We start from the raw sequence: 13,484 nt of genomic DNA on the forward strand, positions 1-13,484 counted from the left end.
TCACAGCTTGTCACCTGCAATACCCTTGTCAGGTACACCTGAACTAACAGGTAGATTTTGAGGTAGAACTTGGAGAACAAATATTAGCTGCAGTTACTGCTCACCAGGAGCTCTTCTGGCCAGACACACAGAACAAAGTGTTAAAAGTGTCTCTGGAAGAACAGAAAATTGGGTGAGTGAGGCTGGCAGCAGCAGCAGAACGAAGGCAGAAATCAGCCTCCTAAACAAATGATGAGTCTCATAAATCAGGTGGAGCTAACAAAGAAAACTCTGAAAGCACAAGACGTTGTATCACACTCATAGACTAGTACCCTGGCGCTGGCTGGACCTGTGGCATAGGACTAGACACAGCACGGAGAAGGCTCTTTGGCTCTACAGATATTTCCAATGTGATGCTGAAAAGAACAGGCAACTTCCAGGCCTTGTTTTCCCTGTTGCATGCCATGGAGAAGGAGTTTATTTTTTCCTCAGTACCACAGAGAAAGCTAGCTTGTAGAGCTGCTTCTTGGATGGAGAAGCCTATATCAGTGCTTAGTAATTATTTCCACATTAGAAGAAGTACTGTTTGATCATTTCATTTCAGATCGGTCACTTCTCAAAAGACAGATGCTGCCTCTGTTGTATCTCAACAGGACTCTCATCCTTTCTATGATTCTGTGATGTGATATTATGAAAACAGCTTCACCCGTTCAAGCACCAAGGAAAAGTGATAACATTTAACAAGATGACAAAAAAGTCCTTCACCAAAGTGCATGATTTTGGCTGGAAAGAGAAACCAATGGTAGGTCAGCATCAACAGCAGCTCACTCGGTTTACAGGGAATAAACAGTGTTTCAATATTGCAGAGAATAAGAACCATCCACAGCTCCATGCCTTCTGCATTTACCGCCTGGGCAAAAAACACCTCTCCACTCCCAGGTTTTCCTGCAGGTAGGCCCACAAACCATTGTTAGGAGACGGCACTAGGATATTCATGCCTGTAGAGCACGCTCTGGGCTTGTGCAGCATCTGTACAGTTGCTCAGGGAACTAGATCACAGATGTGAATGAGAAAAAAAAAAAGAAAAACCCAAGCAAAAATCCCCAACAAATCACCTTTTTGTGGCTGGTTTAGATTTCTGTGCAGTTTCCAAAACAGGTGATTGTGCAGTGTAGTGGGAGATAGGAACATGGAGCCCAGCTTTGAATGGCAGACTCTGAACCCTGCTGGCAGGGCTTCTCCAGACTCCGAACCCTGCTGGCAGGGCTTCTCCAGACTCCGAACTCTGCTCACAAGGTTTCTCCAGACTCCGAACCCTGCTCGCACGGCTTCTCCAGACTCCGAACCCTGCTCGCACGGCTTCTCCAGACTCCGAACCCTGCTCACAGGGCTTCTCCAGACTCCGAACCCTGCTCGCACCGCTTCTCCAGACTCCGAACCCTGCTCGCACCGCTTCTCCAGACTCCGAACCCTGCTCACAGGGCTTCTCCAGACTCCGAACCCTGCTCACAGGGCTTCTCCAGACTCCGAACCCTGCTCGCAGGGCTTCTCCAGACTCCGAACCCTGCTCGCAGGGCTTCTCCAGACTCCGAACCCTGCTCGCAGGGCTTCTCCAGGCTGCAACACTGACATTTGGCTCACTGCAGCGCACTGCTCTTCTCACGCCCACACCACTGTACAGGAATAGCAGCCAGAGGAATCCTCCCAATACGTGTGTTTTAGCTTTGGGCAGTGATACACACCTGCGACCAGAATGGAAGCTGCTGTTGTTTTGGATTTCTGACTCCATAAAAGGAATGTTATTGTTTCTCTTACTTTTTTCCACCTCCTCAAAGAGTTGTTCTTATGACCACTAGTTTCAGCAAGTTTTGTTCAAAACTAAAACAGTACTTTTCCAGCTTGCCATGTTCTGTGCCTTTCTGCAGAACTCTGATGGAAGTGACATGTTAACAGGTCGATCCACAGAACAGATGAATCTCCATTTAACTCCCCATAAGATTCTGATATAAGAAAGTATCTTGTTGATTAAATACAGAGGTGACAGAGGCTGAGAACCCTATACATATGTAGACCTGCTACTTAGTCCAGCAGCTTAGTGAAATAATCACAAAGTAGTTAGCTCTTCAAGAGCATCAGTGCTTCATTAACATTTGCAAAGCACTTTGAGACCTTGGTGAAAGCCTCCTCTACCGCTACAAACACGGAAGAACATGTACAGCCAAATAAAACTCCTAGAAGAACTATGCACAGATTTGTTTTCTTGTTACGAACCTTTCCTGCCATACTTAAAAAGTGCTCTTTCCGTGTGATTTGAACACTCTACTGCAACGTGAGAGTCTTGTTGAAGGCTTGGGATACTTGCTAGTGTTGACTTGGAAATTCAAATTTCTTTCCAGAGAGGGCATTCAGAAAAGCTGATTCAAATGCAGGCAGCAGTTTCTTCCTCCTTAACAAAGGAAAAGCAAGATGGAGAAGATTCCAGGTGCTGCTCTTTGCAGCTAATTGCTTGCTCCAATGTAAATGAAAGGCGGAAAGCCACAGGAAAAGTCTTGTAGGTGGCATGGAGGCATTAGGTGTCCCCTGCCTACAGAGCTGATTGCTGGAGGGATTTGAAAGCCACAGCTAAAGAGAAATATTGCCCTTCTCCACACGGTTAAGATTTTATAAAGAAAACTGAGAAGAAACTTACTCAGTTTTCTTTCTCCAGAGGTTCACTAACCCCCTCTTTCATTGTTAAACTTTTCGGAAATGCCCATAACCCCAATAAGCTTTCCTGGAGAAAAATTCATTACTCCTTTGCAGAGATGGTCACTTGCAAGCTGGCTTTGGTTCACAGGGACAAAAAAGTAACTATGGAGGTAACTAAAGCAAAAGGTCTTCTCACTGCATTGGCACATAACCTGCATTTCACCTCTGAATACACAAACCAGATGTGCTTTAACTGATGTGCTGTGTAGGCGACGGGCTCTAGGTGGCCCTGCTTGAGCAGGAGGGTTGGACAAGATGACATCCAGAGCTCCCTTCCAACCTCAACCGGTCTGTGATTCTATGATTCTGTACCAGTTTTCCATACAGCTAATACTTTAAAATCTTTGTATGTTATTATAGTTAACTTTACAGCTAAGATTTTAATGAAGCTGGACAAGAATTCTGGAAAGTAAGGAGGGAAAAAAAAAAAAAAATAACTACAGTAAAAACATAAACCATGACTCTAACTCTGTATCACATTTACTCCATTCTGTATTTTCTAATGTGAAGATATTAAGAAATAATGTGGTTCCATCTGGATGAGCAGCACATAACGTTTTCAAGGGCAAAGGACCAGTTCAAAGGCTACACACCACAAAGGTTCCCAATCCAGGCTTCGGGTTTGGGAATTTCCTAAAAATGGTCAGGTTTCCCTATGAACCTTAACTTGAATTGTGACACAAAACTACTGAAGCAAGTCTGAGAAAATATATTACCTAAACCCCAACATTATTGTCCAGGACTATGCTAAAGTCAATCCTGTGCCCAATATTGTCCAGCATTTTTCATTTTAAAGTGGGTCAGTTTTTCTAGAGTCTTAAAACATTGTCAAGCCTTCTGCCTCTTATGTATAATTTGGCCATTTAATACCAGCCTGGCCACGAATAAGTCTGGGACGCTCCTCTAGGCTTTCATTTGAATAAATTTTTAATGCATCTGCTACTTGTTGGTAGCCAGTGAAAACTAAGTATAACTGGTTTCTTATCAGATCACAAAAGTGAGTTACATTTTCTGAAGCTATTACAGTCCCTGGATGGATTTCAAGAGAAGCAGACAGGAAAAAAATCAGTGTCGCCTTGCAATCTAGATACAAATCAGCACAGTCTTGCAAAATTACTTACATTGTTTTCTTGATTCCTGTTATTTTGAAGAAGTGTGATGACACAATTGTGGATGAAGAAGGCAAGTGTCAGAACCCCTGTGAGCTGAGGGAACAGAATTCTAAACTCTAAGGGAGGAAAAAAGTGTTAATAACTTACTTCTTTGAAACAAACAATGCCAAAATGCAGAAGATACACAATGCTGTGGAGTCGACTGGCAGAAACATGAACCTCCATGTTGAAACAGACAATCGATCTCAACTTTGACCATAGCCAACACAGATATTTAATCAGGAAGTACAAAATGCATGAAGACAGCGGTTACTATACAACATTCTCTCTAGCAAAGTTTTGAGAGAGATCCTAACCATCAAAGATTATTAGGTTAATCTAGGATTTATACGTAGAAACTTTTCTGCTTCTAACCATATAACTGAAAACCATTTTTGAGGCAGGAATTGATTGCAGTGAGGCTGTATATCTATTAGTTCCTGAACAGGGAGATGGGGTGTGGAGGAAGGAATCATTTGCTCTGTGAGCATGTTCTGTTGTTAAATCACTGATACTACCAGAGGAAAAATTACATCTATAAGATGTTTCAGAGGTTCTGCTTACAAACCAAGGCATACAGAAAGGCAGAGCAACTTCCTGTATTATCATGCACCTTACAGCACATATGACAAATTTAGTTATATTTTTGTCTCCGTGGGAATAATATTGATCTGCTTCCTTTAATATGTAAAGGATTACATTCATCAGATTGTCTTTTTGGAAGCGCTGCCACCGCTCTAGGAATTCATCAATGTGTAATGTCATTAAAGCACCTTCTTTGTTGGTAAAATAGAAGGACATATGTACTCTTTAGCGTGTTAACAGCAATTAGAGATCACTGAGGTACCTCAGCTTCTGGAAATCATCCAGCAATATAGCAAAACACTCATCAGAGTCTCACAAACCCTTACAGATCAAAAAACAGAGAAGTTCATGCAAACATATTTAAACTACATTTCTCTAAAGTGCCATGAAGTCAGCAGGGTAAACACACCCCAGGCAATTAATCAAGGGATCATCCAAGTTGAGAGAACATGCCTTCCCTAGGGCTGGATTCACTGTGTCTTCAAAACTTAACTAGCATGATGGGCTCCTGATGGAACTGGGGGTGCAGGAGACTTTTGGGCTTGTTTTCCATCCATTACTTTAATCTCAATAATAAAAATCAAACAAACAGATTCAGGATGTCTTTCAGCACTGCATTTCCTCCATCACTACAACAATTAGTAGCAGCTGGATTCATATGCATCAGCTACATGTTTTGTCTGTCTCCTAGCAGTACTAGTTGCATCACCAAAATAATCAAACTACTGTATGCTCCATCACTTAGTGACTCGTGGCATGCGTGTCATGCTACACACTAGGGCTGCTTAATAGATCTTTGATTTTAACTTCAAGATGCTTAAAACCTGATTTTGTAGGCTGAGGCTGGTTTCCATTTCACATGGGTTTGTCAGTGAACCACAGTTTGGGCAAATTTTCTCCCACACTCTCAGGAAGAGTCTGTAGGTATGAGGCCATGTGAGCATTTGAAGACTGTCTGCTGGGGCAGTTCAGGTTAAAACCAGGTTTCCATGCTTGCAATGGAGCAAGACGAAACGTCATCTGTCTACTGACTGAGCAATACATGCTTGAGTATTATTTCTACTTACAGATAGCATTAACAATAATGCCATACAAAATAAATTAGGTCATTAATGTAGACGCTAATCAACCAATGCTTTGAAATCCAAATTTTTACACTGGAGACAAAAGTAGTTTGTTAGTCCAAAAATTCTGCCTAAAAAGTAAATGCAGTGATGGAGGAAAATAGCACACAAAGCACTGTTTCAGAACTACTTACATCCATCTATAAGTTTGTATTTATGCTGCTGCAATCAGGAGGATTCGTAGAGAATTATGATGATAATCCGGTTCATCCTCAAAGCATCTGCTTTGGCCTTGCACACACAGTCATACTTAGCAAAAATTGCCTCACTTTGAAGACTCAGCCAGAAAGGACAATATTTTTTTTTCCCTTGGTGACGCGACCAAGCTGAAGAAACTGTTTTACTTAGCCTTTCACCTGTTTCTTGTCATTCAGACCTTGAAACAGGGTTCTGAATGCCTGGCTGACATGAGGAAGGAATGACCTTCAGCAGTTATGGAAAATGAACAAACAGATTTGATGTTAGCTCAGGGGTGGGAGGCAGAGAATGGAATACTGAGCTTTAAACGCACCTCATTGCCAAATGTACATGGAATACATGTATTTGTAATAAATAAACAGCTAAGCTGTTTATTCTGCTTATTATTTTGCCAGATCAATTTCAGTGCAACTAGAGAGCTGAATCAACCCAAAGGGAGTCTTAGAATAGGAAAAAGAATAAGTAGCTGCCAAGAGCACTGCAAATGTGATGTGAATACACTTAAATCAGTTGAATTTTGTATCAGTGACTTTACTCAACTATCTGTAGTTTACTCACTGAGTTGTTACTCAGAGAAAAGGACTTGGGGGTGTTGATCGACAGCCGGCTGAACATGAGCCAGCAGTGTGCCCATGTGGCCAAAAAGGCCAACAGCATCCTGGCTTGTATCAGGAATAGTGTGGCCAGCAGGACTAGAGAAGTGATGGTGCCACTGTACTGGGCACTGGTGAGGCCCCACCTCGAATCCTGTGCTCAGTTTTGGGGCCCTCACTACAAGGCTATTGAGGTGCTGGAGAGTGCAGAGAAGGACAACGAAGCTGGTGAGGGGTCTGGAGCACAAGCCTGATGAGGGAACTGGGGCTGTTTGAGACCTTATCGCTGTCTACAACTGCCTGAAAGGAGGCTGTAGCATGGAGGGTGTTGGTCTCTTTTCCCGAGTGGCACGTGACAGGATAAGAGGAAAGTTGCTCCAGGCGGGGTTTAGATTGGATATTAGGAAAAAATTCTTCACAGAAAGGGTTGTCAGGCATTGGAACAGGCTGCCCAGGGAAGTGGTGGAGTCAGCATCCCTGGAGGTGTTTAAAAGGTGTTTAGACGAGGTTCTTATGGACATGGTTTAGTGCTAGGTTTAGGTTATGGTTGCACTTGATGATCTTAAGGTCTCTTCCAAACAAAATGATTCTATGATTCTTGTTACCACAGTGTGTTACCATGATTCCACAAATTAGATCAGATTCTGTCAGAAACATGGAACAAGTCCGGTTTTGTTTGGTTGGTTTTAATTTTTTTTTTTTTAATCTTGCTACAGTAATTCAAAACCCATCCTAATTTTAAAAGTTGTTCTTGTTTTCTTCTCCAGTCCTACATTATTTGACAACAATAATTTGCAACCCATGTGTAAAACTGTTAGTACAGTGCTTATTGTGACTGGGAAACTAAAAATGCACAAATCGATACAAGAAACCCTAAGAGGGTGATTATCTCTGAATTTTGCCTTAAGTAAATAAGAAACTTTTAAAGAAGGACAGAATACTCTTGTTTTTAAAAACAGGAGTGATACAATTTAATAGTACAGGACACAGCTCCTTGGAGCTAACCGGTCATATAATTTTGCCTGTTGTAAAGAACAGGGAAAAAACAGCTAAGACCTAACCCCAGATGTCTCATTCCAAGCCTTCTGAAACAATAAACCGATCTTTTTAGACTATTTGTTCATGAAACACCATGGTTTACAACTATGACATCTCATAAAATAATTTGTAACTGTAATTTAGAATGAACAAAGAGCCACCAAAACAGCATTCAAAAAAGAAAAGAAAAATACTGGAGAGCTAAAGGGTGTTTAAAATAGAAGATCTAAGATTATTAACTAAAACCTGAGGTAGATTGGGAAGTACAGGAAAATTGTACTCATAAATTACAGGGAATGAGCTATTTCATGTAAGCAAGACAGCATGTGGAGAACTTACAGCACGTTTACCAGTCTGCATACAGTTTGTCTTTTGTAAATGCCACCAAAATAGGCATGATCTGAAAATGGTGTAACTAGAACTTACTACACTAGAGGTACAACAGGACTATGGGAAGCAATCTGGGAAAGGGATTCCTCGTCACTTTGTCACAAGGGATTCTTCCTGAGCCACTACATGCAACATTAGAAAGCATCTCCTCACTTACGTCACAGAGGTGTTAAAAGGTAAATGAGAAAGTCGTTGATGAATTGCTTTAGAAAAATCCTAAACCCATTATAAATATGCTTCACTACTGCATTTTAACTATCTTACCTGGTAAAAAAAACTCATTCTCTGTAAACCAGTTGAACTCTAAGTGGATTCCCAGACGAGCAGCCTTTACAGTAACCAGAAAAACTAAGTAGACAACAGAAACTGTACCTAGAAAAGAGCCAAAAAACCACCATGAGGCAGTAGAAAGTATTTATGCTGCATTTTAATCTTGCTCCATTCAACTAGTTACCAATAGCCCAAACAGTTCGGGTTTGTATCTGTTCTTAAAAATACAGGCTAGGTCTACATTTAATTTTCTTGATTTCTTTCATAAGTCAGAGAGAAAGAATAATGCACTTGCACCCAAGGCAAGCTTTCAGGATGTTTAATTTTCTCCAGGTGCTGCACTAGTGACAGTGGAAGAAATAACCTCTACTCCCATGTGCTGGGCAAGCAGGGAGGTCTCTAGGCAGTAACAGATCGGTTCCAGCTTCAGATGTCAATATTTTATCTAAAATGAGACAAAGTCAGCCACAGTACTGCATTAGTTCAGTCTCTGACTTTAAAACCAAATGGCCCAATGAGATGTGACTATTTACTGCAATTGCAAACTTTACACTGGGAGCTAGACGCTGAGAATGGCATTTGATCACTACCGATTTAAACCTTAATTGCAACCTTGGATAACCTTGATCACAACACTGGACTTGTATTCCATGTCATTGGCTCAAAGGCATCCAGAAATACTTTGCACACCTAGAGGACTAGAGATCAGATCACAGATGGGTAAAGATGCCTAATTGGGTCTGCATGTGGGAAGGAAAGCATATGATTTTAGCTCCTGCCATTTGAAAGAGATAAGGGCAGAACATTAATGGCCTAAAAATGGAAGGAAACTGTGCAACAGTAATTAAGGCTACTGTGATGCATCCTCCCAGCCAGTAATACTGCTAGTCACCAGAGAATAGGTTGCAAGTAAAGAGAAAAAAATCCAACTTTTTTACAGTTTAGAATACAGATTCAGATAACACATCATTTCATTCTAGCAACACCTCCAAGGTTAAATAATAAAATGAAGAAATTATAATTTAATTACACAGAAGACAGTAACGGAATTAGGAAGATAAAAGGTTCTGTGCTTGAGGATCAGCTTAACAGCTAAAATATTCTGTAGTTTCCTAATGATTTAGGTTTCTGTAGGTGTAAAGATAAGTAAAAGTGCTTTGTTAAGATTCATTTCACCATCTCATAAATTGCATTCCATTATTTCTTGTCTGCTAAGCTTCAAGCTTTACAAAAATGAACGCAACTTTGAACAGCTTCTGAATTACACAATAATACAGTTATGAGAAATTTCATATTTTAATATTCATATTCTCAAATTTAAAAAAACAGTTGCCCACAATAACACGCTTATTTTAAAAACAGATACAGTTATGGCTAGATCTCACTTGATAAAGTATTTTCTCACCCCTGATATATCTAGTCTACATAAAAACCTTACTTTTTACACAGAAGCACTATCACTTACTCAAGTTCTTGTGTTATATTTTCATTTAGTGGTTCCAGCGACAGCAGATCTAAGCTCTAATTACATGTCCCACCGGAACAGAGGACAAGTTAGACCCTCAGTTCCCTGTTCTCCACCTCCTTTACAACACACCTCCACCTCTTTCCCATTCTGTAATCCCCATCTCCTTTCACCTTCCTTTTAATCATGGGTTTCAATGCTATGTTCTCAGACCTCTCCTGCTCCATAAATTGTGACCAACCCAAACCACCATGCACATGCTTTATCCACTTTACCAATCCTACCTCCCTTAGTCTTCTGTATCAAGACATGGAAGCAAGGAGAAGTCACAGTTTTTGTTCTTGTAGTACACAATAGGCCAGGTATTGGCAGCTGGGGCAAAGCACAGCAGCAGGTTACACTGATTGAATGATACTGTGATTAACTAATCAACAGATTGGTACCAAATGACTTCAAGTCAGAGGCAATTAATCTTTGGAAATAACTGCCTGTGCTGAAATGTCTACCAGATGAGGAAGAGCACAGCTGACTGTTCCAAGGCAGTATGCATCAAATGCCACATAGTAGTATGTGTACCACTGTTCGGGAAAATCTGCTGTAAATGTAGTGGAACTTGTTTTACAGGATTATCAAGGGAGCAAAAGAAAAAAAAAATAACTCCCTATCAACTGCAAGGCTCAAGCAGAGCAGGGTAGAAAGCCTGTAGGTGATTAACAAATCAACCAATGAACCACTCTAAGGCACAATGTCAGCTGCCAGCAAACTACTGAAAGAGTGGCTGGAAAGCTGCCCAGTGGAAAAGGACCCAGTGGTGTTGGTTGACAGCAGGGCGCCCAGGTGGCCAAAAAGGCCAACAGCATCCTGGCTGATATCAGGAATAGTGTGGCCAGCAGGACTAGGACAGTGATCAGCCCCCTGTACTCGGCACTGGTGAGGCCCCACCTTGAATCCTGTGTTCAGTTTTGGGCCCCGCACTACAAGACAGACCTTGAGGTACTAGAGAGTGCAGAGGAGAATGATGAAGCGGTGAGGGGTCTGGAGCACAAGTCTGATGAGGAGCAGCTGAGGGAACTGGGGCTGTTTAGCCTGGAGAAGAGGAGGCTGAGGGGAGACCTTATCGCTGTCTGCAACTGCCTGAAAGGAGGTTGTAGCATGGAGGGGGTTGGTCTCTTCTCCCAAGTAGCAAGTGATAGGAAAAGAGGAAATGGCCTCAACTTGCACCAGGCGAGGTTTAGATTGGATATTAGGAAAAAATCCTCCACCAAAGGGCTTGTCAGGCATTGGAACAGGTGGCTCAAGGAAGCAGTAGAGTCACCATTCCTGGAGGTTTTTACAAAACGTGTAGGTGTGGTGCTGAGGGAGACGGTTTAGTGGTGGACTTGGCAGTGTTAGGTTTATGGTTGGAGTCAACGATCTTACAAGTCTCTTCCAACCTAAATGATTCTATGATTCTATTCCATCATTCTATGATTCTACTCATTAGAGTAGCTTTCACTGTTTTCTATACTATTTAGCCATAATGAACCAATGCTTTAATAGTGTTACCTACCTAGGACATTAAACTTTGCAAAGAAGGATGGAGACTTCAGATTTAGCAGGGGTAGAAGAACAGCAATGAGGTAAAATGGTACTGTTTGTGATTTGCTCCACCACTCCTCGAAGAGTTCAAACCCCGTATTGTTGCCAGAAAAGAACATCACACTCCTGTTCTGTGGTGGGTGACTGCTGGAAGCACTCGGACAAATGACTGGAAGAAAAGGAAAAGAAAAATATCCCTAGATGAAAAGGGTTTTACTGGCACAGAATCTTCACAAACAAGATCCTATAATTTCTGGAGAGTGTTCTGCCTATACGGAATAGGACTACTCAAAAGCGATGTTTGACGACTCACTTCCTAACTTTTTTTAAACACCTCTGCAGCTGGCTGCATATTTAGCATTGTAATCTGTTCTTGCACACTTCAGTAAGATCATATGAACCATGAGTCAAGAGTGTCTGTGTACAGAAGAGCCTGTATTACTGTACGTTGCTCTGGGAACACACAAACTAAGGATGACAAGAAAGCTGCTCTAACAATTGGCAGGTCTAAAACCCACACACTGAACCAAAACACTCTGTCATGCTGGTGACACGCCATGTGCAAGTACACCATTGCTAGACAACACAACAGAAGCAATTCAAGATATGCACTTGTAATGCTGCCAAAAGGGAATGTTACACTCCTGTCACATGGTGGCTAATCAATGGCAGCACCTGAACAAGTGACAGGAACAAAACCAACCAAAAAAGATCCCTTGACAAAAGCGTGTTTATTTGATTTTTGTTAATATCAGCATTTCTTTCCAACACATGCCTACAAAGTTATGTGTTGAAATATGAACCTGTCTTACTGTTCTCTTAATGTCTTATTTTAAATTTTGGCATCCCACAATACTTGATAGCCTCCCTCCCATATTGGCTGCACACTTGTTCTGTTACAAAGGCAAAGGTGTGAAAAGTATTCTGCCAAATTTCTTGAGAAATGAATATGTTACTTCACTTCCAGTTTTCTATCCATTGCTTATAAGAGTATTGTCTCACAGACCTCAAAAAATGTTTTTGTTCTTACTGATCTCCTCAGTAGCCCTGAATGCCCTGCCAAGAGTCATTTGAGCATCTGGCAGCCCCCAATTTTGTGCAGCAGCTGCTTTAAATCTTCCAGTTGCCCGAGGATGCTGCGGAATATTGTTGTCTACTTTGTCTCTTTGTCTCCAAGTTACACCCTCTGCTGCATAAGAATGGGACAGAACAGCAGAAGCAGGAGAGAGCACAAGAGCACTGCAGCAGCTGTTGGTACCTTGCTGGTAAAGACTGTAGGAGAAACAGGATTCAACACTACCTCAAATGCAAACCCACTGGTTTTCATAACTACGTCTCAACTCCTTTGCCTGACTCCAACCCAGAAACGCAGCTGCAGGTAGTGTGACACAAAGCTGTCTGGCTGGTACTGACATGCCTCCCCATTCCCATAAACATCCAGCATCAAGAAAATTTTCTTGTTCATAACAAAAACCTATGTGTTCAGTTTCTATATATAGGCAGCAAGATCAGCAGCTGACAATGCCTAGCTCCTGCCTTCATTCTACATTATTCTGCCTACATAAGAACTCCCAACAGAACTGCCTTCATACCTGACTGCAGATTCTTCCCTTAGTTGTGCAAATGTCAGACTCTCCACAAAACACAAGTGGATGCTAATGTAGCCTGACGCGTTTCTTTTTGCACTCAGCCTCATTAAAGCTGTTCTTACAGCACTTCTGTAAATAAGAATATTGCTGCAGAAGTAGTGAGAGGCAAAGATGCTCCACCCAAGATTTTAAACAGTAAACAGACCTGATGTGCCTCAATTTTAGAGTGTGAAAGTTAAAATTCCTGAAGGCATTTCCACATTGTGCAACTACTGTTAAGAGGTCTAACGTTCATGGTTTTTTAAAGGAGGATCTATCTGGGTATACACAAACTTGTAATTTGCTTTTTAATCCTTATCCCTAACCCACTTTCTTTCTTCTCTCCCTCCTGCCCCCCCAATTATTAAGCTTTCCAAGTGTGTGGTTATTTGTGGAAATAAAAATCTCCCACAGAAAAGTACAGGTTTTTTTAAAAAAACAGGTAGTTAGAACTTATGAGATACACTTTTTAACTGGAATGCGGTCAGGCATGGAAACATGATGATTTGCCTTGAAACTCCACCTCAGATAAGGAAACACAATACTAATAAGTGCTTCTTACCTTTGCTACTTCCATTAGTGCCAGGAACAACATCTGTTACATTAATGTCATGAACAAAGTCTGAAAAGAAGAAGAAAATCTTACTATCAATGTGCTAAACCTGCTATTAGGCTTTTATCTGTTGAAGTGATAAAGATTAAGTGAGGAAATATTTTGGAAAATTACATCAGAGGCG

At 41.4% G+C, this 13,484-nt stretch overlaps 1 protein-coding gene across 2 annotated transcripts in view; it reads right to left on the reverse strand.

Annotated features, from left to right (window-relative positions):
- SLC38A9 (solute carrier family 38 member 9) overlaps nucleotides 1-13,484 on the reverse strand; it is a 48,355-nt gene that overhangs the window by 16,136 nt on the left and 18,735 nt on the right. For both annotated transcript variants that reach the window (XM_065656075.1, XM_065656076.1), the window contains 4 exons: nucleotides 13,310-13,369; nucleotides 11,091-11,288; nucleotides 8,071-8,178; nucleotides 3,849-3,955 (listed from right to left, as the gene is read on the reverse strand). In XM_065656075.1, coding sequence (XP_065512147.1) covers nucleotides 3,849-3,955; nucleotides 8,071-8,178; nucleotides 11,091-11,288; nucleotides 13,310-13,369 — 473 coding nt within the window. The remainder of the gene's footprint in view (nucleotides 1-3,848; nucleotides 3,956-8,070; nucleotides 8,179-11,090; nucleotides 11,289-13,309; nucleotides 13,370-13,484) is intronic.

Source organism: Caloenas nicobarica, chromosome Z (assembly GCF_036013445.1).
Source record: "Caloenas nicobarica isolate bCalNic1 chromosome Z, bCalNic1.hap1, whole genome shotgun sequence".
Lineage (NCBI taxonomy): Eukaryota > Metazoa > Chordata > Aves > Columbiformes > Columbidae > Caloenas > Caloenas nicobarica.